This window comes from Formica exsecta, unplaced genomic scaffold (assembly GCF_003651465.1).
Source record: "Formica exsecta isolate Colony F162 unplaced genomic scaffold, ASM365146v1 scaffold80, whole genome shotgun sequence".
NCBI classification, from domain to species: domain Eukaryota; kingdom Metazoa; phylum Arthropoda; class Insecta; order Hymenoptera; family Formicidae; genus Formica; species Formica exsecta.
The window spans coordinates 1070108-1091211 of record NW_021853570.1 but is presented as its reverse complement, the minus strand read 5'-3'; the positions used below and the strand labels follow the sequence as shown (position 1 = coordinate 1091211).

Genomic DNA, 21104 nt, shown 5'->3' with positions numbered 1-21104 from the left:
GGTTTAATAAATGCATGTTGGCGATATTTTTTGCGACCATCAATATAACGACTACCCTATTCGGTATATAAATCCATTTGCGCTCCATCAAGAGTTGAACGATTTATAACTGCTATACTATGTTTTAAATGACAACTTTAAAGTTTTTAAATTATAAATTTAAAAGGGAACAAGAAATACTAAAATAAAAATATAATATAATATATAATATTAATTAAAATAACATATAAGTTTTCATAAAAATATCACAATTATAATAAAAATTTTCGATTTATGTGAAATATATACAAATTGAGAGATTATAATATCATTTTTAGCAACGTAAAAATTCCGTCATTATTTTTTCCTCAGCGTGTTACCTTCTCTAAATGCTATCACGTTACAATGATTTATATAGACTGATTTATATATAGGGGTTTTATAGAGTTCTCGCGATGGAGCTCTTCGAAAAGATTTTTCACGATTACAGAAAACCGCCAGGCTATCATTATCCGGCGTAGGGAATACACTCTGGCGGTTTGTAAGCTCCAAATTGAAACGTCGAGGGTCCTCGGCTCGTTAAGCCGCCCTGTCCCGTTCCAAATCCTTAAATCCTGGCATTTAGTGCGAAATTAAGTGCCACCTGGTACCGGGTATAAGCGTGGCGTCACGGAGGTCTTCTCTGGTAAAAGCAAATGTTTGATCGGACGTTATGATCGTGCCCATGGGAGGAATTAGAGTTAATAGAGGGTTATATCGTTCGGGTTTTTCACCGGAGTACAAAAGCGTCTCAACTTCCTTGACCAGCGCATCCGATCGATGGTCGAACCAGCATTTTTCAAGTGGGTCTTAATTAGAGCCCTTTAATTAGAGACACCGTTCCTCCCAAAAAGTAATTAAGAGCGAACGAATGAGAACAAATCGCGCGAGCACTAAACCGATATGTATCAATCCACAATTAATCGCTCTCTACAGGATATTAAATGTCTAATATTGCACAATGAAAAAAAATTCTATTTAATTTGATTAAATTGACAATCGTCTGGGATTAAACAAATATTGAATGACATCGATATTTTTTCTCGGTTTTTACGATTAATTATTTAAGAGCAAAAATATAACTAAAAATTACAAATAAAATTATGCTGGCAATTATGAGGCGATATTAATGCTTAATTTATTAGAATTTTACCGGATTTACTCTCTCCAATTTTGCCTCATCTAATTTGTCGGAAGATTAAAATGATCTTGCCACGCCGTTCGAGAAGAAGAGAAACCAATTTGCCGAATTGTAAGGAAAGACTTGTCGCACAAGTTACTCTTGAAAATTAATTACCGGCCTACGTGCATTAATTTAGACCATCAGGCGTGTCATTTAATTAATCCGCCTATGTTTCTGATCGACGACGTCTTCGCGCCCCCAGCACCGCCATCCTCATCTACCCCTGTCCACCCTCTCGTCGTCAGCATTTTCCACGCCGTACCGTTGACGACGTCTCGCACCGAGTTATTTATTTAATTGGACATTAAAGCGCGAGAAAGCAATTATGAGGAACGATGAGGTGTCTCTATGTTCCCTTCGGGGAACAGTATATTTTAATTAAAAGCAGGAAGAGAGAAGGGAGGAAAGACGAGACATCCCCCCACGCCCGTCATTACATTTTCTCGACCGTCGATAGAAAAAACTCGTCCATCCGCTCGATATTCGATGACAATATGTATTGTCATATTTCTAATGCGTGTTACATGAAATATTTGAAAATAATCTCAATTTTACTTTCCTTTTTTTTTAGGTAAACGGACAGGACGTTTCAAACTCTAGTCACGAGGATGCTGTGCGTTGCTTTCAATCGGCTCAGGAGCCAATTATCGTCGAAGTTCTTCGACGACAACCAGGCGGGCATCAACAGGTTCCTCACACGCCCTCGAAGGAGCACGAAAGGATCGCATGTCAGGATAAGAACGAGGGAACGACGAACGGGAGGGGCCCGATAGACGAACGTATGTGTAACGACGATGTCAAAAAGGACACGGCGTGTCCTTTGGTGTCGACTGCAGTCCAAACGGACTGGGCTGGTCTCATAGAAGAGGAGGAGTTGTTGCCGGTTCCCCTCGTAGTCGAGGAACAAGCGAATGACAGTTTCGAGGACTTTCTCACTCAAGATATCGACTTTGAGGTATCCTACGATTATAATTATATCGAATTTTATTTCTAATACAATATAAAAATATTCGAAACAGTTTAATTTAAAGCTTCATCACATTGAAGGGGGTGTGACAAATGGGAATTTATTCTATTAATAAATTTAGATTTTTTTAAAAGATATTTTTAAAAAAATATCTTTATTATTATATTGTTATTTTCTTGAGAATATTCGACGTAATAAAAAATACAGAGTATTAGAAGAAAGGATTGTGTCTTAGTAAAATTTGAAAGAAAATAATATGTAGGTACGATGAAAATTATAATGTGTGCCTATAGATTATGTGTAACAATGTATCTCGTTTTGCTAATGTGTTTGTTAAATGATGATAATATCAGTTAATGAGGAAGACTTTATGCAAATATATGAGTATATTTAGTTTCGCCCAACATTGTCTACTATGGCGAATATTAATATCGTTACGAAATGCTGTTGAAGGAGGTGACGTTACGGAAAAGCGGAAGTGCCGAGAAGCTCGGGCTGACCGTGTGTTATAGCTCCGGTTCCGGCAGCGAGGACGCCGACACAGAGGTTTATATCTCGGAAATAGTTCCTGAAAGTCTCGCAGCCCGGGACGGTCGGTTGCGAGAAGGAGATCAAATCTTGCGGGTAAATTCAGAGAGAAATTTCATTCTCCATTCTCTAGAAACGTTATCACATTAAGTACACAATTCGCCAAAAATTAGAACAAAATTGAGAAAATGTAAACAACTATAAAACTCATAAACGCACAATATCCGTCAGAGCTTGCACTTGTTAATAATTGGAAAGAGAGATAAATTTTTTACTTATATATAAAATTTGATAATTTGATAATTTTTCTATTTTACATTATTTAGATATGAAAATAATTCCGTGATATTTTGTCAAATTAATCATAAAATCTCGAATCTAAAAAGCGGAAAGAACTGTGAGTGTTTGCAAATACAGGAAGAAGATTCAATTTTATTGTTAAAATTGGCAAAAATTAAATATCTTCCATTAGTTCGGATGTGATATTTTAACTGAATCAGTGGAAAACGTGTAATATAATGAAGCTCAACGAGAAATTCAGCGAGGGAAGTTAAGGATAATATAGAATGTGATGTATCGCATAAATTTAATAGGCTAAGAGAGGTAAACGCGGAAGTACTTGTGCAAAATCCCCCGAGGAGCAATAATACAAACATACCCCATATAAAGCGCCTACCTGCTAATAATAGCGAATTTACACCGAGCTCATACGCGTACCCTCTGTTCGAAGATCACGTCGTTGGCCGAGATTGCAAAATTTTGCATCACGGATCCCCAGCGGATCCATGACGTTCGCGAATTTCCTGTTGACGCCTCATTATCTCCGTCGAGGATTCTCCTAAGCTGCATAAGCCTCTAAATCTCATTAAACAGATTATAATTACGAACCGTGCTTGCTTTCTCTCTCGCACTCGAGTCGAAGGGAAATGCGATGGAGTACAGTGGATGAATATATACGATGGATTTGTCGTTGTCTGTCTGTATGTCTCTCTAGATTCCTTTGTCGACGAGCTCTCGCGAAGCGTGTTCCCGTCTCTGGTTTAGTGTGACATTATTCGACATCTTATCGAAAATTATCCTTGCCTATTTAACGCGATTTCTCTCAAGAAAACGCCGGAGAAAAAGAAGGAAATCGAGCGTATTCTTGATTAATTAAAAAGACAGGATTATATTAAATCGTGTTTTTTTTTTATCACATAAATCGCATCAAATTAAAATTTTGAATTAAGGAACACACACACACTTGATTGAAATAATTAATGGGGGTTCGGAGGGTTTCTCTAAGCCGGATTTACATTCAGAATACGGCGTTTCATTATGCATGTACATTTCTCGCGAGAACAGTGACTCATTTCGGAAATCAAGAAGCGGCCCGTCATTCATTGAAAGGAACCTCTTCGCTCTCGTTCCAGGTCAACGGCAGGGATGTCGCGAATAAGGAGCAGACCGAGAATTTGTTTGCGGAGACAAAAACTGCGGTAACAATTCTCGTCAGCCGATGTGTATATCAAGTTCGTTTTAATCTTATATTCTTCTTATTTTATTGCAGTTATTTATCATATGTATATAAATTGAACAAACGAAACTATATAATAAAGAAGTAAACTTTGAAAAATATATAATAAAAAAATATAATACAGAAATATTTGATGGAGATTAGGAAAATTTTCGCATATATATGCATGCATATAAAATAAAAAATAATACATGAGAGCTCTCTCTTAAAACATTGATAAATTGATTGCATAAATTAAAAATATATGAAAGGTATATTTTTTATGTGTTACAAATTATATAACTTATTTATTTTATTTTAGGACGACGAATATGATGACAGGCGCATCTATCAAGTAAGTTGAATCATGTAAAGTGACAAAAAAAACTATTTAGCATTGGCGCGCTATCGCGTATATCGCTATCTATCACGAATCATTCCGCTTCAGGGATCGCCGCCGCTTTCACCTGAAAACCTGCCAGCGTACCAGAACAGCATGATCGAGCAACTGATCCGTCAACAACAGCAGCAAACGGAAGAACGTACCAAAGAAACCGAGATAAACAACTGCACCTTGAAAGCGCCTCCACCCATACCTTCTCACACTCAGCAACAGCAGCAGTCCGTCAACATCTTCTCCACAAACTCCTCGTCCACGTGTTCGTCACAAAACTCGCAAAAGTCAAGCGGTAAAAATGCGACTTCGCCGGCGCATCATACGGAGGAGCGTAGCAAGCAGTGGATGCAAGACTCGTTGAAGGATTGCTCCAAGAGGCTCGAGGGTATTTCGCTACGTAGTCAACAACCTGGACCGCCGCCGCCGCCAACGGCACTGCCGACGGTGAAGCTCGTCGAGGCTTATTCGAGCCACGTGTGGAGCGACACGGAACACATTTACGAGACGATACCAGAGTCGGACAGCGAGCCAATTTACTCGTCACCGTACGAACACCATCAACATTGGACGCAGCAATCGAACCATGTGACTACGCAAGTGCAGCACAGCGGTGGCGCAACACAGAATCACCTGTCTGCCGGAGGACAACAAAACCAAAAGTGGTCTTCCTCAAAGAGCAACAGTTCCGGCGAGGAGAAGGACAGCTCGAGCGCGTACAACACTGGCGAATCCTGTCATAGCAATCCTCTAACTTTAGAGCTTCAACAGGGCGAGAGAGATCATCACAAAAGCACGTTGGTATTGTGTCCACCGCCGAAGACACCGCAGCAGCAACAGAAGCTGGGCTGCAATTGTCCTATGCCAGTGACGCCGAGCGCAACGTCCGCGACGATTAGGCAATCGTTGAAGAATCAGAGTGTGAGAAAGAGCTCGTCGTCATCCTCGCATCATCACAAGGATCGTAACGAGCTGTCAATGAACGCCAACACGCTGCCAGCCGATACTATGTATACGAACGTGGCAAATCTGCAACAGACGATGATGTTGCAGCAGCAGCTGTTCAAGCAGGCGCTCAATCGGAAAAATTTTACAACGTATAAGGAGACATCAGCGGGCGGGGCGAGAAAGTCCAAGTCGCATGGCAATTTCCAAGCGCCGAATCTAACGCAATACCAGTTTGTCGGCAGTCAACAGGTGTGCACGTCCACTACATGGACACCGCCAGAGGACAAGGGCGAGGTGCAGATGGAGTGGAAGGTGAAGAGGAGAGCGGATGGGACGAGATACATCGCCAGGAGGCCCGTGAGAAATCGGATACTACGAAATCGGGCGATCAAGATATGCGAGGAGAGGGCCGGTCACACCACGGAGGATGATGCCATGTCGGAGATGAAGGTAAGCGTCGCCGCGATTGCGATACTGATCAAATAATCTACATACAATTTGTTATTCCGGTTTTGGTTTTTTTGCATTAGAATCGATTCATTATAATTTTTATTTGCATACTATTCTAGGTCGGACGCTATTGGAGCAAGGAGGAGCGCAAACGGCAGCTAGAACGCGCGCGCGAACGCAAGCAGCGACAGCAAGAACTGATGTTGCAACAGCAACAGCAGCAGATGCAACAAACCAACGATCTGCTGATATGCGAACATACAGAGGATAAGGCGTCGAAGAAGCCGTTAAGCATCGTGGAGCTCAGTCACAAGAAAATGGCGCGTAAAAAGACGACCCTGGACGATTTCACCACCGTGCAAGAAATGTTGGTTCACGGAAACAGGGTAGGAACAGGGGGTCCCGGCACGGGGGGGAAATTAATGGGTCTACTGTCGGTTACTACGGTATAAGCAAACTCCGTTGCATTCTGTCTTTAGTTAGTTCCAAGTCAATCGTTCGTCGCGCAGAAATATACGGAATAGCGCGTAAAGATATATTTTTACGGATGACTTTTATATAGAGAGTACGCGAGAAAAACATTGAAATATTTTACCGCATGTAACACTCATCCCGAATTATCTACGTGATACTATTTATGCGTTTGTTTTATATAATTCGTGTGAAAATATAACTACATCACGCAAAGACAATTTCGAAGATAGAGCATTTGTTTGAATAATCTATATGATATTATATCCGCGCTCGATACACACACACACGCATGTGTGTGTAAATATACATATACATACAAGCGCATAAATTTCGTTGGACGATCACCCAGCAGTTCTTGTAATATATATGCAGCGAGTATATATGCATGTGATGGCTTTCATTCTTAATGCGAATAAAAAATAATTTAACGTTAATTGTATAAAAATGACGAAAATATTTATTTTCAATTTTTCGCTAGATGTGCAGTATATGAGACATTCAATAATTTTTGTGATTTTATAATAAAAGTAAAATGCGAAGATAGAAAGGGACATGTTAAAAAGCACTGTAATAAAGCGAAGAAACTTAAATTATATGTAGACATGTGTGGAATTTATAAGCACGTTCGCCCTAACTAATCTTGTAAATACTTACGACGCCGTAATATATGTAGATTATTTTATACACGTGACAAAAATATTCAACGCGCAGAGACATCGGTAATAATAGATTTGTAGATATGTATGATAAGCGATATATTAATACGCGTCGCAATACGCAGCAATATTATCTTTTTGCTTTATGCGTTATATGATATAAAAATCACGGCAGGGCAATGTATATCCGGAGGACCATCGCCTTAATGTCGATTCCATCGTTGTTGACTTATTTTCGTGGACATCGAATGGTGCGTTTAAAGAGAAACGATATATGACGGCGACCTTTTCGTCTGTTTACAAATTATAGCATATACACGCTGTTTTGCGTAATTTTTACATGATTTTTGTAAAGCATTTATATAATGAACGAAATATATGAAACGCGTGAAAGATACGTAAGATCGAAATCTGAGATATCTCTATCTGGGGTATAAGTGTAAAGCTGTGTTTTAGTCTCATGCATTTAACTCATATGTGCATCGAACCGCGCGATTATTATTTTTATATTTCCTTCCCCCCTTCCCCTGCAAAAACAATCAAATACTAGAATCCTATACTGCCAATAATGTCTATACTGCCCTGTGACTCTATATATGTACTTTAAAGTATGTATATGTACATGAGAAGAGAATAATCTAATGGATGTGTGAATCAAATGCGATGTTTCGATAAAAAACGATTATCACGTACTTTCTGACGAGAATTCACTGCATAATATTTGCGATGCGCGCATCAGAAATATTAGATACGATGATATAATATTGTAGAAAATATGTTGTATGATCTAGGTTACATATAAACGATTGCGCGTATGTATGCTGTCTTTTGTATGTAGATGCGATTTAATGATTTTAAGAATATGTGTAATGTAAATAAAACCCAAATATAAAATATAGCATTAATATATGCAATGGTGACGACAAATTGCAATGATTATCGTAATTGTACGTGTTGCATACACATTCCTTTTAGGTTTTATATCTTATCTAAATAATGTATAAGGAAATAGTTGGCGAACTTTATAATAACGAAAATTGTGAATCGTCGTCGAGGAGTATAGAAAAGATCGTTTATTATGAAATTCAAAAACTGTTCCGACCATTTTCCTATTACATAACCGCATTGATATTTATGATATTCAAGACTTTTTGTTCTGGCACATTCAGGTGTTGGATATACATGCGGAAACAATGATGAGTGGAGAAATTCAATAGGAAATCGCGCAGATATTGACCGAGATTCAAATGATAAATAGAATCCCGCAGTAACTCTGGATCTTCTTCATCGTCATTATCTTCATCCGCGCCTCCAAATTCTATAAAGGAATCACATTCATTGACATTATCTATAATTAATGATTATATAACTTATAGATTATTCGCACGCATGCAGCTTACGTAACATATTTTCAGTCTCATTTCCGGGCTCTACCAATTCATCATCGTCTTCGTCCTCATCCTCTTCGTCAGAGTTCTAGGCATCGAAATTATGTCTTCATTTTGATAAAGTAAAATTGAAAATATAAAGAATAAAATAAAGGAAAAAGTATAGACACACAGAAAGAAAACGGGTGTCGCTTACTTCCGTATCTTGAGTGGCGTTAAGAATTTCAATATCGTTTGCCAATTCGTTGATTATTACTTTAAAAATTTTTACAAGCACAGGCATCGAAGTCCATTCGTAAGGCTGTGATTCAGCTTTGCTTCTGGTCCTCACACCGTCTTCGATTCCTACATATCCGAACTAACTTACTATTTCGCGCAAAAGACATATTATATGTAACAGCAATATTATGCTGCAAATCATCAGAATGTAAAATATGAGTAAATATATATGCATATATTTTCCTTTCTTTCAGTAAAATCGATTTATTGCGTTTTAGAATAATAATCAAAAATAAATTCAATTATTTTATTTTGTATGCGGCAATCAAGAAAATTGATTTCGTCGCATTGTCATGGCCAATTATTTACCCATGTGCAATCAAAATAGTTCAAAGATAACAAACCTGAAATAACCATATCCCCCTTAACCGTGATCTCGTCCAACCTGCTATCTCCGTGAGTGACTCCGTATTCCAGGATCTTGCACAGTGCGACCGTCGCGACTTTGCGATCGTACCTACCGAGAAACAGACGTTGCCTGCTAACCCATTCGGTCAGCACGAATGCGAGTGCGCTTTGTCCGGTCGGACCTGGCACAGTCGACAGGAAGTTCAATACAGCGTCGAATTGTGTATTTATGAGATGCGCGTAAATCATCAACAGGCTCTGCATAACGATCAATGTTTCGGCGCTTTGCATTTTGCTCAGCACCGCTTTCAACAACAGATCAAGATTTTCGCCCAGATTGTTCCCAACGTTTTTAATCAGCGTCGTGACCAAACGTCCGACAAAAGTGGCAGTAAATTCGCTCGACTGAAATACCGCCATGTGTATACATATGTAATTACCTAGCAAAAATATACCTAACTTCCGATAAAATTAGCGCGATTTCTGTGGCGACAATATATTACCTGCGGATTTAGAAGTTGAGCGATTATTTCCAGTATGTACTGCAATCCGGTTTGCCCTTCGCTGTCGCGATGCACGATGACTTGCTCCGCCGCCACGGATAAATAGCTGCGTATAAGTTCTCCGCCGTTCTGCAGCGTCGCGTGGTCCTCCGAGTTGAGAACACAGTGACAAGCAGCCGGGAAAGCGGTCTCGATTAAAGCGTTACTTAGAGGCGTCGGTGAATATTGTACAAGAACTTTTAGCACATCCAACGCGACGGATCGAGATCCCTCTGACAAAAAGAACAAAGAGTTAGCGATAGATAATGGCCCGATCAAATTGATTCGGCTTGACAAAAGAGCGTATCAATAGAAAGAGCGTACCATCCTTTGATTTATTCATAGGAGTTATCGCCATCATACTCGTAAGCGTAGGTATTAAACGAGTTTGCAGCGGCTCGATGCAGCTTGGATTCTGCGTCAAGTCTTTGAATATGTTCTGGCATATATCTAGGATGGTCGGGTCACTATGAAACTTTACAAACACTGCAATTGTCAAAGGACAAATCTTGTTTTCCACTGATGCTGTAAATTCTTTATGTTGCTATAAACACAAATAAGATTCAAATAACTTAAATAACAAGAAAAAAGGAATGACAATAAAAATGTGCGTATAATAAAGAAAAATGTCAGAGCATTACCCAGACTAGTATTTGAAATGTGTCCATGACCAAGATCAGAATATCTGTGTTCGGTTGACTAACTAGACTGAATAATCCTTGAAATATATTGGGCATATGACAGCGTATTATGTTGACGATGGAATCTTTTTCAGTTGATGCTTCACTAAACCAATAGATAGCTTTAACAGCACTGATGCGAATACAAGGTGGTTGATTTTCCTGTAAGCCATTGACCGTCGCTTCCAGAAATCGGGAACTCACTTCTGGTGGCATTATCTTCGCGTATCGTCCGCCGAGACATAAGCAGCGGCCGAGAAGTAACGGTGGCGATTCTAAAAAAAATAAGAATATACATAACAACTTTTACAATGTTTCTGCATATTGATTACAAAATGATATAAATAGGATATAGGTTACCCGCTGTGTAATTAATCACCTGAGTCATTTAACATTCCCAAAACAACTGTGTCTAGAAATCTAATAATATCGAACTGCAGCACCCCAGCTTGCTGTTTTTCAACAACAGTATTTTTAGATAAGCTCAATGCCAAAAGGGAGGATTCTCGTAATTTCCACCAACTTTCGTTGCTATTCCTACCATCGCCATTACCGGCTTGTAGTGCCTTTGTTGCTTCAATATGTCGTGTAATTACATCGCAAAGCGCATGTACTGCTTTGTCCTCAAAGTTATTGATAAGAGTCTATAACGAAAACGATAAGGTATTAACTTTTATACTTTTAAAATCCGTGTAACGCATTTTTTAATTATTTCATCCATCATGCTTTTACTCACTGTTAAAAATTCTTGCGCGGAAATACGGACGTTATAATCGAACATACATTCGTCTTCCTCTACAAATTGATTTGGATTAGCTGTCCATTGTTGAATCTGGTCGAATGTTATTTGCATAAATATTATTAGATAATATATTATTTCTGGTAACATATTGTCTAGCATATTTATAAACCTCTTGCGCTCCACGATAGTCTGGACAAATTCGAATATGGCAATAATCAAACTGTTGAAATTGATTACTTCACCTAGAAAATAAATGTATTTATAGGAAAAAAATATAACACTGACAATATATCATATTTTTCAAAATAACATACCATCAGAGTCAACTTCTTTATCATTGATGTCTTCATCAGCATTGACTGTTGTTTCTTGATAAGTCTTTGCACTTTGACATAAAGTTTCCCATACAGGTGGCAGCATTTGAGGTAAAAGATGTGATACATATTTGGGCAACTTTGTAACAAGACAATTTATGGCTTTAATAATATCTGTTTTTAATCCACTGTCACTAGTTGGGCTGTTAGGCACTCTGAGGCACTCAACAAACTTCTCACAAAACATAGGAATGATTGGCTGTAGATACTGCTCTGTAAATCCTTTTTCATAAATTCCCATATTAGCAGCTAAAGTTGTAATTGTTATGAAAATCTCAACTGCACGACCACGCGTTCTAATCGAATACTGCTGCAAAAAACAAAGATGACAATGTGAAGAAGAAAAATTGTGAAAAAAATATTTCATTTTTCTATCAAATTTACATTTTCATTTTGAAATATCCTGTACATCTCTTGAAGAATAATAGGTCCCACATTGGGCAACTGAGTGTCTGTGACATCTCGACTAAATTCTGTCAAGACTCTCATTGCTCCATGAACAGCATATTCACTCTCATCTCTTAAACAGCTGACAAGAACATCAAACAAGGCAGGCCAATTTTCAGGCCAATCCCAATGCGCTATACCAGATATTGCATAAGCTACTGCAGTTCGTACCTAAAGTTAAAAATATTTTGTTTACCTATATTCATATATAATATTGTATCAATATGTAATAATGTAATATTAAATTAAATAATAAATTAAATTTTTACAGTTAAATAAATTATTTGAATAAAATATTACCTTACTAATAGATTCTCGAAGCCCTAAAGGTAGTAACTCTTTAATCTTCTTTTTAGCAGTATTGTTAAGCTCTGGTGGACGGAACTTATCAGCCAATGAACACCAATGCGTTTCAACATATTGCTTCAATAAAACGGAAGCCAATTGTCTAATAGGTAAATGCCCATTGGGATCAACGACAAATTCAGTCAAGTGTATTCCATATTCCTCTGTTACTTCTAAAGCTTGAATTCTCTGTTCCGCAGCTTTGCGGGTTTCATAATGCGGTGACAAAATTTCTGTTAATGTCTCGTACAGAGCTTCCTTCAAGGAGCCTTGTATGTCGCTGGCGATCATTGTGCGAAATAAAAATTAGCTTACTAGCCAGCATCTATAAAGTATTCTCAAAGTTAATTATGCATCCCCGCATAATCTAATTATTTATCACCCGTTATATTTTACCTAAATTTACGGCGTCACTGTTCTATTTTAATCGTCGTATCTGCTTTTACATACTAATTATGACACCTCTGACATCTTGTAATATATCTGTGCAGAATATTATATCACATCTATATAAACGAGTAGCAACGACATGAAAAGAATAAATAAAAATATAAAATTAATATTTATTTCGTGAGACATGCATTAAGATATCATGTTCGTCATATTCGAGAACATGCAGATAAGAAGAGCTATATCTCGATTCGCTTCGAACTTTGTCGTCGATTTAATATGCAGCTAGGATTCTGTATAGCAGTACAGCCCGTTACTCTTATTCGGATCAATATAATACAAATATATAACGTCAATTTTTACAAATACGAAATGAAAAAAATATTATGATATGTATAGGAACATATGAACGTATGTACAAATGATATATAACCATCGCACTTACGAACCGGTCGTGCGCGGATGAATATTCAACATTTTCTATATTTTCTAAAAGCCGGTTCGCGACAAATTGGTTATAACCATTGGTCATACATTTCACGAGAAATGCGTTATCTCCTACGAAATTATGGAAACGTACTACTTTACTCTAGAGTCTTTAGAAAATAGGGACTCTAGAGATTCTAGGGACTTGATGAATAAGCAATCTTATTTATTAATTAATTAATTTTTCTATTAATTTTCAATAATGATTTTAACACTTTTACAAATATATGAAATTAAAATGCTGCTCAGGAAACTCATATCACGATCACATGACCAGCTACTTATTAATATTAGTTGTATTTTCTACAAGCAGAGGGACATAAGGTTTCCTCCCATTTCCATTCCTTCTTGTGTTTCTTTTAGTTCATGATACACGTTTGGTACGTTTTGTAGTGAGAAAATCTCATAATTAACAATAAAAATTGATTCACGTAATTAATTTTCTTCGCAAATAAAAGTGACACTTTGTAAAACATTATGTCAGATTACCGTACAATTACTTGATTTCCTATATTGTTACTCAATTTCCAATGATTCCGGCGGATTACCGCGACATGTTTCATATGGCATTTATCGTTCATAGTGTGACGATAGAAATGTAAATAGTTTAATAAATCACATGAGCTCAATATTGTTATATGTACATCTGAAAAAATGTCGAGTTCTAACTCAAATTTTGTGACATTTTCGTATAATTTCTGACAAAATGTTTTCTCGTTATCCACTGTTATTGTACATAACCACAAAGTGTTCTATTAATTCCGTTTCTATAAACATGTGAATCGTAGAATCCCATTCTTTTTTTTTTTTTATTCGAGGAATATTTATGTAATTCTTATTGTACATAATCTTTTATTTTTTTTTAGAAAATGACAAGCAAAGTGAAAACGCCTAAGACAAAGGAAAGCGCTGCGGAAGATGCGCCGGTGGCTCTGAGAAAGAGGCCCTTCAAGAGGCACGGACGTCTGTACGCGAAGGCCATTTTCACCGGTTACAAACGTGGATTGCGCAATCAACATGAACATACCGCATTGCTCAAAATTGAAGGAGCCGGTACTAAAGGAGATTCTGATTTCTATGTAGGAAAACGATGTGTCTATGTATATAAGGTATAAACTCTATCTCCGCATAAATCTATCCACATTTAAGAAAAATCGAATTGAATGCAAGAACATACAAAAAATTCTTGTAGTCAAAATCTTTAATTTTTTTTTTTCTTTTATGAAATTTAATATAGCACTGTATATTGATTTAGTTTACATTATGGAATTTCTGTTCATTAAGATTATAATAAATAGCATATGTATAAACATTGCTGTAGGCTAAAAACAAGACTCCAGTACCTGGAAAGACCACAAAAAAGACAAAGGTTAGAGCTATCTGGGGCAAAGTCACTCGTCCCCATGGAGCAAGTGGATCGGTACGTGCAAAATTTAAGAGAAATCTACCAGCCAAGGCTATGGGTCATCGTATCAGAATTGTAAGTTAAAATTTATATTTTATAATTCTATATACACACAAATACATATACATATATATAATTTTACATATTTCTCATTGAAATATAAATGAATTTTATGTATACAATTTCTATATATATCCCGTTTTAATAAATAATTGTTACAATCAATTGTATGCATGTAATATTAGATCTATTTTTTTTATAGCTAATCTAGCTGCACTAATTCAGATGCAAGAACATACAAAAAATTCTTGTAGTCAAAATCTTTAATTTTTTTTTTTCTTTTATGAAATTTAATATAGCACTGTATATTGATTTAGTTTACATTATGGAATTTCTGTTCATTAAGATTATAATAAATAGCATATGTATAAACATTGCTGTAGGCTAAAAACAAGACTCCAGTACCTGGAAAGACCACAAAAAAGACAAAGGTTAGAGCTATCTGGGGCAAAGTCACTCGTCCCCATGGAGCAAGTGGATCGGTACGTGCAAAATTTAAGAGAAATCTACCAGCCAAGGCTATGGGTCATCGTATCAGAATTGTAAGTTAAAATTTATATTTTATAATTCTATATACACACAAATACATATACATATATATAACTTTACATATCTCTCATTGAAATATAAATGAATTTTATGTATACAATTTCTATATATATCCCGTTTTAATAAATAATTGTTACAATCAATTGTATGCATGTAATATTAGATCTATTTTTTTTATAGCTAATCTGGGGCTGCACTAATTCAGAGTTTATCTTTTTCTCTCTACATTGGAAGGAGAAAGATAAACTCTGAATAGTGCAGCCAGTTCAGCTAGAAAAAACAAACCTATTATTTCTCAGTATTAGATAAAAATAATAATTTTTATTACCAAAAATAATTCAAATTGTTTTATGTTGCAGATGCTGTATCCCAGTCGGATATAAATTCATACTCTTGTATAATATAAGGAAATAAATACCTTTTTGGTACTAAAAGAATATTGTGTTTGTCTCAAATATGCAAGCTAAAAGTGTATGCGTGTGCATAATTTTATTCATCCTCGATTTACGACACGAAACCTAACCTGACCTAACCTCAATCATTAATTTACGTCATTCGCAAAGAGCTCGCATCTTGAAATGATTTATATCCATTGCTAGAATAAGAGGAAGAATCATAAAGTATAACATATGCTACGTGATAAAAGCTCGTCAAGATAATTTATATTGATCAAAAATTTTCGGAGGGGAAGCCATTTTTGTGAGGTTTACTTATGCGTAGGTTTGAACAGTGTCTAGCAACGTCAAGCTTGCGCCAGTCTATGACCGCATTATTACGGATGGATTTTGACAAAAATTAAGCGAAATATCGGGAGACATCCCAAACGAGGGGCGAAAAAAAGAGAGTGGACTTTTCTCTCGTTACATCGTTACGATGTCGCGTTTGCTGCACTTGTGAACGAATAGTAAACCCGAGCGGTATCGAGAACGATGTTTTGTTGTCTGAGGAACTGTTTTGACGGCCTCGGCTTCGCCGCGACTCATGCTCCGAAGCGGGAACGAAATCCCATCGCCTTAGACACGACTCATATGGGTAACTGTCAACACTCGTCACGCGAGTGTCAGATCGCCCGAATTAACATTGACGTGACGTAACGCTAGAAAAACATCAGAAAACATACCATATGTAATTTACGCACTACTTTTTGCATATTTATTCTTCATAGAAAATCAATTATACAATCGATTGCTGAAGATTTTATCGTTTTTGCGCGAGGCGATCGCCAGAAACATTTTTGATATATTCTAATATGCAATAATCTATCGCAATTTTTTTAGTGCATTTGTTGATTTATATCCTCCATCCTATGTAAATATAAAATTGTGCCTCTGAAATGTATCTGATAAAAGCTAGTGCATCTTTTAAATAATTGTACTATCTATAAATCTACTTTAAGTATATCTTTTACATATTTGATATATACATTTGGATTGTACAAAGATAGTCTGATTGAAATTTTGTAATATACCAGGTTCCAATACTTTTTTTGTGTAGGAAATGAAGTAGTAATAGTGAAAAATGGTCTAAGAATATGCGGAAATGGTGGTGCCTTAACAAATGCCCCTCTTGTCCAAAGTAAAAGTTATTTTGAAGTAAAAATACAGCAAGGTGGTATATGGGCTATTGGGCTAGCCAGGAGGGACACGGATCTCAATGTTGCCGAAGGAGGAAAGGATTCAGAAAGTTGGGCACTCAATTGGGATGGTATTATAAGGCATAACCAGCAAGAACTCCATAAGATTCAAAATCCTGCACAGGAAGGGGATGTTATTGTATGTATCATTGCTCTTTTTTTAATTTTAACAACCTTTTAAGCAAATTAATGTATCGATTTCAAAAATCAAAAGAATAATATATACATGTACTTGTAGTTTTTAAGAGTTACATTACAAGCGGAATCTTTTTAGAATTACTAACAATTTTTCTTAGGGAGTATCCTATGACCATATAGAGTTAAATTTTTATTTAAATGGAGAATCCATGAATGCTCCAGTTACAAATATAAAGGGACGAGTTTATCCAGTGTTATATGGTAGGTATATTTGTTTTAACAAGTAAGTAATAATGTGACAATTGATTTTTAGTCAATAATATTTTAACTTTTAGTTGATGATGGAGCCATTTTAGATTTAATTCTTGAGAATTTTATCTATGCTCTACCAATGGGCTTTGAAAAAATAATGCTGGAGCAATCGTTGCTTTAGCAGAATGACAAAAAGTGAAATAAAAGTAAAATAATAATCACTGTATTGTCAAAATTGATAATTGTTCGTCCATTTCACGATTTTGATTAATCATTGGAACTAAATTAAGAATAATTATAATTAATAAGAACAAATCTTAAAATAGAAGAGGAGCCATAGTATTAAGAAACGATGTCACAAAGTATAAATGTTTGTCATAATAATTGCATGATAATGCGTGGATGTATTTAAAAAAACGAGATGCGTGGAATAAATAATTTGCTTAATGCTATATCAGAATCTATTTTTCGATCCATTACTCTACAGAATGAAGAGATTTATAATAAATATAAATTTTACATAACTGAAAGATTCTTCAGATTTATTAAAATTAAAGAACTTACAACATCGATCTGCGCGACGTCTATCTTACAATATCTGTATACTTTTATTTGTATAATTGTATATAATAATAGATGTAATCACACATAAATATGTGTCACTTGTATACATGATTTATTGATTCTTAAATAACTAATGGTATGGTATATACAATGGCTTAAATAAGGTACCGACGGCTTTAGGCCTATTGTTCGCTTCATTAGGCTAGTGTCATGGCATTCCATTAACTATCTCTTTCTCTTTTCATATCTTTTCTCTTGCTACAAGTATTGTATAATGAACATTAAAGCTAATGTTTCATCCTTTCAAACATTTTGAAAACTTGCACCTCTTTTTTTACATTATTGATTACGTGAATATTTGAACGATTCAATTATTGTGCATATAGAACGAATACATTTTTAATGAGATCATCAAACTTACAAAATTCTAATGCACCCAAAATAAACCGCAGTCTATCATTTGATATAATCGAATAGATAAGCCTTTTTTCTGATGTAAGAATCGATCACAGTCAGATAAGCGCCGTTAATAACATGAAAATGATAGCTAAACGAAAAACGTTAAGATAATCATTCGCGCTTATCGTCGACATAATGAGCTTTTTATCTAACAATGTGTATAAAAAGTTTCTTATAATTGTTTGTGCTGCAAGCTTTCTGAGTACTTGCTGAAACATCTTAACTCTTTGGTCCTTAATAGTAAAGTAGCTTTAAACAATCATTGATAATTTTACACACTTAACATTATATGTATATATTTGTAATATAAATAGGTCATTCGATTGAAACAATGTAATATTTATATATTATCTCTAATCTCATTATCTGCCATAATTAAATCCCTATATACTAAAAATAACATAATTGCGCATTTTTGTAATGATAAAGATTTTTTAATTACAAGATTTTTATGGCACTCGATTTCCTATATATATTATTAGATATATACGTATTGTATTCATTCGAAAGACCATTATTATTCAAGAGAGCCTTTGCCTATGCTATAATTATTAGCTAATGTAACTAAAATCGCTATATTTTATATTTATATTATGACTGGATGATATGAGATATTTATAATGGTAACCCATCGCAAGTCTTATTGCACTTATAACTTTTGTTGTATATTGAATTAGTATTAATTGTATTAAAATAGTACGATTAACTTTAATCTAGGAATAACGACGATCATTTAATGCATTACTGTTATTTGTGATAAAATTATATAGGCCTTTAATAAAATAATTTATTTAAATCATTTTTTGAAATATTTGGAGGACTTTCGATATGATTTAATTATATCTACGTGTTGAGACAATACTTCTTTTAGCACAAAATAATATCATAATTAATGAACAGCATAGCATTTTATATTAATCAAGTGTAGGACCGTTAATCATCATCTCTCGAGCAGTGTGCAGATCCAATGATTGAAAATGGATACTTTTTTCCATTTTACATATCTTGATTTACATATGGCTTACCATAGTCATATTTTATTACTTAAACTATACAAAATGCTAAGTGTTAGCTTCACAAAGCTAACGGACTCGTTTCAATCATGCTGCAAGTAATTTGATTAAAAAATATATATATACTTTTAGAGATATATATTTACAAAAGTAATTCAAAGCTTATGAGTGTGCATCTTTTTTAGTTACAATGTATGCTCCTGATGTAAAAAATTGTATAATGCATAAAATTTTACCAAATGTTGAAACTATCATTACTATTTCTATTTCTTAGCTTCCCCTGTTATAAATTGATAGTGTGCAAAATAATTGAGGATCTCACATATGCTCTTTTTATATCTTTAAACAAAGCATAATTTCTCTTTTAATATGGCTAGAATATTTGTGCAATAATTAGCAGTAGTACATGCAATAAGTAGTATTTGTTGCATGTATATCTGGATAACAGATATTATAAATTCAATATAATGTATCAATGCAAATATAATTAATTAATATCATAATTATATTCAACATTCTTGCATTTCAAGTTGCAGTTTTGTTGATTTGTATTTTTTCTTATGAATGTATGTGCTTATTTCAATATTCAAATCTTAACATTTTACATAACATTTTACATCACACATTTAAGTGTAAGCTTTTTACTTATTATTTCAATAATGTAGATTAATTCATGTACATATGTGTGGGTGTGTTGAACAAATTTAGTTTTTCTTGAAAGAAGAGAATATAAATTTTACATATGAAAATGTTTTCAGAAACTCAATAATAAACTTTTTAAAATAATATGAATTAACAGAAAATAATGGTACTCCCACATTTTGTTCCTAAATATTTTTTATATCTATTTAACTAAAATTATGACTTTTGTATAATATATATTATGTTATACTCAATTAAAATATGTAAGTTTACTTGCACATCAATATTTGTTATAAAATTATTTATGTAAATAAATTGAAAACAGAACTAAATTTCATATATAATATATGTATATATATATAATCCAAAAAATATAAATTATTTAAAAACGGCATAAATATATGTACAAATTGATTTGAGAAAAATCATTTGGCGCATATGGCAATAATTATGTTTGCAGATAAATCTTATAAAAAAAATTAACAATTTTATCTATGTAAAATCATAACCAAAGATATGTGTTACTTATATGTGGAAGAACCTTCATAGAATGTACGAGTATTTTATGAATCATAGAAAATTTTTGTGAACATTACACATTGCAACTTTTACTTTTAGTTGCTGATGAGAATAGCCAGGTTCATCACAAGGTTCTCGGATTTCTCTTTGGTTTCGTCCAAGTACACTTCCGTGCTTTTGGTAAATTTTATGCAGATAGCTACATGATTTATATATAAACCATTCTGTTTCAAGGGTATTTCCCTAAGATAGTCAGATCCAGCATAATGTTTGGCGTCGATAAAGATAACGTACTTACATATCACTCTGTAGTATCTTCAATGACGGAATCCCAATTAAATTCTGTGACACTTTGTCTTGATGGTAATTCACCAAGATGTTGGAATCGTTGTACGAAATGTGGATCACGATCTCTAAGCCGTTTAAATCTTTGAAAGGCGAGAATCTTTGCAAATTCGTAGAGTTCCAGATCTAGACTATTGAGCCTACGTACAGTATCCAATTGTTCTGCGCTAAGGGTTGCCATAGTAGCTGCACTAAGTGTAGCATTATGCTGTTCAAAGGCAACTGCAAATCGCATTTTAAACGTTTCCTCAAAGGTATATTGTCCCACCTGATATGATACAATTTTGTCATTAGTATAAAATAATGTACATTAAGATATACATATATTTAATCATTAATATTAAATATTATTATATCATACACACTTTATTATTTTTTCTAATATAAATAT

General features: G+C 34.9%; 5 protein-coding genes across 11 annotated transcripts in view; 3 read left to right on the top strand and 2 right to left on the bottom strand.

Moving 5' to 3' along the window:
* Nucleotides 1-8027, top strand: part of LOC115244269 (PDZ domain-containing protein 4) — a 213596-nt gene extending 205569 nt beyond the window's left edge. For both annotated transcript variants that reach the window (XM_029821803.1, XM_029821804.1), the window contains 6 exons: nucleotides 1773-2156; nucleotides 2622-2792; nucleotides 4109-4207; nucleotides 4514-4546; nucleotides 4640-5983; nucleotides 6103-8027. In XM_029821803.1, the coding sequence (XP_029677663.1) occupies nucleotides 1773-2156; nucleotides 2622-2792; nucleotides 4109-4207; nucleotides 4514-4546; nucleotides 4640-5983; nucleotides 6103-6435 (2364 nt within the window). In that variant the 3' untranslated portion in view covers nucleotides 6436-8027. The remainder of the gene's footprint in view (nucleotides 1-1772; nucleotides 2157-2621; nucleotides 2793-4108; nucleotides 4208-4513; nucleotides 4547-4639; nucleotides 5984-6102) is intronic.
* A 144-nt stretch (nucleotides 8028-8171) lies between these two features.
* Nucleotides 8172-13229, bottom strand: LOC115244267 (importin-9). Of its 5 annotated transcripts, none has more exons than XM_029821799.1 (14): nucleotides 13098-13229; nucleotides 12655-12741; nucleotides 12214-12583; nucleotides 11851-12084; nucleotides 11407-11776; nucleotides 11087-11334; nucleotides 10730-10994; nucleotides 10312-10625; nucleotides 9995-10214; nucleotides 9632-9903; nucleotides 9125-9533; nucleotides 8698-8846; nucleotides 8514-8589; nucleotides 8172-8431 (listed from the first exon to the last, which is right to left on the bottom strand). In XM_029821799.1, exons 3-14 carry the CDS (start codon nucleotides 12547-12549, stop codon nucleotides 8226-8228), a joined length of 3099 nt encoding a protein of 1032 aa, XP_029677659.1. In that variant the 5' UTR covers nucleotides 12550-12583; nucleotides 12655-12741; nucleotides 13098-13229; the 3' UTR covers nucleotides 8172-8225. The 5 variants fall into 5 exon arrangements, with proteins under 5 accessions (XP_029677659.1, XP_029677658.1, XP_029677661.1 ...); XM_029821798.1 differs by having other exon boundaries at nucleotides 13094-13164; XM_029821801.1 differs by having other exon boundaries at nucleotides 8519-8589; nucleotides 12655-13166.
* Nucleotides 13230-13423: 194 nt separating this feature from the next.
* LOC115244158 (60S ribosomal protein L35a) lies at nucleotides 13424-14638 on the top strand. Of its 2 annotated transcripts, none has more exons than XM_029821586.1 (3): nucleotides 13424-13514; nucleotides 14001-14243; nucleotides 14456-14638. In XM_029821586.1, exons 2-3 carry the CDS (start codon nucleotides 14004-14006, stop codon nucleotides 14621-14623), a joined length of 408 nt encoding a protein of 135 aa, XP_029677446.1. In that variant the 5' UTR covers nucleotides 13424-13514; nucleotides 14001-14003; the 3' UTR covers nucleotides 14624-14638. The 2 variants fall into 2 exon arrangements, with proteins under 2 accessions (XP_029677446.1, XP_029677448.1); XM_029821588.1 differs by having other exon boundaries at nucleotides 13508-13565.
* Nucleotides 14639-14949: 311 nt separating this feature from the next.
* LOC115244157 (SPRY domain-containing protein 7) lies at nucleotides 14950-17623 on the top strand. Its single transcript, XM_029821585.1, has 5 exons — nucleotides 14950-15141; nucleotides 15508-16180; nucleotides 16643-16920; nucleotides 17078-17180; nucleotides 17255-17623. The coding sequence occupies exons 2-5, from the start codon at nucleotides 16078-16080 to the stop codon at nucleotides 17350-17352; spliced, it is 582 nt and encodes a 193-aa protein (XP_029677445.1). The 5' UTR covers nucleotides 14950-15141; nucleotides 15508-16077; the 3' UTR covers nucleotides 17353-17623.
* Nucleotides 17624-17696: 73 nt separating this feature from the next.
* Nucleotides 17697-21104, bottom strand: part of LOC115244156 (heparan-sulfate 6-O-sulfotransferase 2) — an 8250-nt gene continuing 4842 nt past the window's right edge. The window contains exon 4 of the mRNA XM_029821584.1: nucleotides 17697-20981. Coding sequence (XP_029677444.1) covers nucleotides 20670-20981 — 312 coding nt within the window. The 3' untranslated portion in view covers nucleotides 17697-20669. The remainder of the gene's footprint in view (nucleotides 20982-21104) is intronic.

Excerpts from the sequence above, each read along its gene's own strand:
- LOC115244267 (XM_029821799.1), bottom strand. The coding sequence starts at position 12,549 with ATGATCGCCAGCGACATACAAGGCTCCTTGAAGGAAGCTCTGTACGAG. Across the intron at positions 11,335-11,406 it reads TAAAGAAGTTGACTCTGATG|GTGAAGTAATCAATTTCAAC; the intron begins GTATGTTATTTT and ends TTTATTTTCTAG. Across the intron at positions 10,626-10,729 it reads GGGAATGTTAAATGACTCAG|AATCGCCACCGTTACTTCTC; the intron begins GTGATTAATTAC and ends TATTTTTTTTAG.
- LOC115244158 (XM_029821586.1), top strand. The coding sequence starts at position 14,004 with ATGACAAGCAAAGTGAAAACGCCTAAGACAAAGGAAAGCGCTGCGGAA. Across the intron at positions 14,244-14,455 it reads GATGTGTCTATGTATATAAG|GCTAAAAACAAGACTCCAGT; the intron begins GTATAAACTCTA and ends ACATTGCTGTAG.
- LOC115244157 (XM_029821585.1), top strand. The coding sequence starts at position 16,078 with ATGTTTTGTTGTCTGAGGAACTGTTTTGACGGCCTCGGCTTCGCCGCG. Across the intron at positions 16,181-16,642 it reads CTTAGACACGACTCATATGG|GAAATGAAGTAGTAATAGTG; the intron begins GTAACTGTCAAC and ends TTTTTTGTGTAG. Across the intron at positions 16,921-17,077 it reads CACAGGAAGGGGATGTTATT|GGAGTATCCTATGACCATAT; the intron begins GTATGTATCATT and ends AATTTTTCTTAG.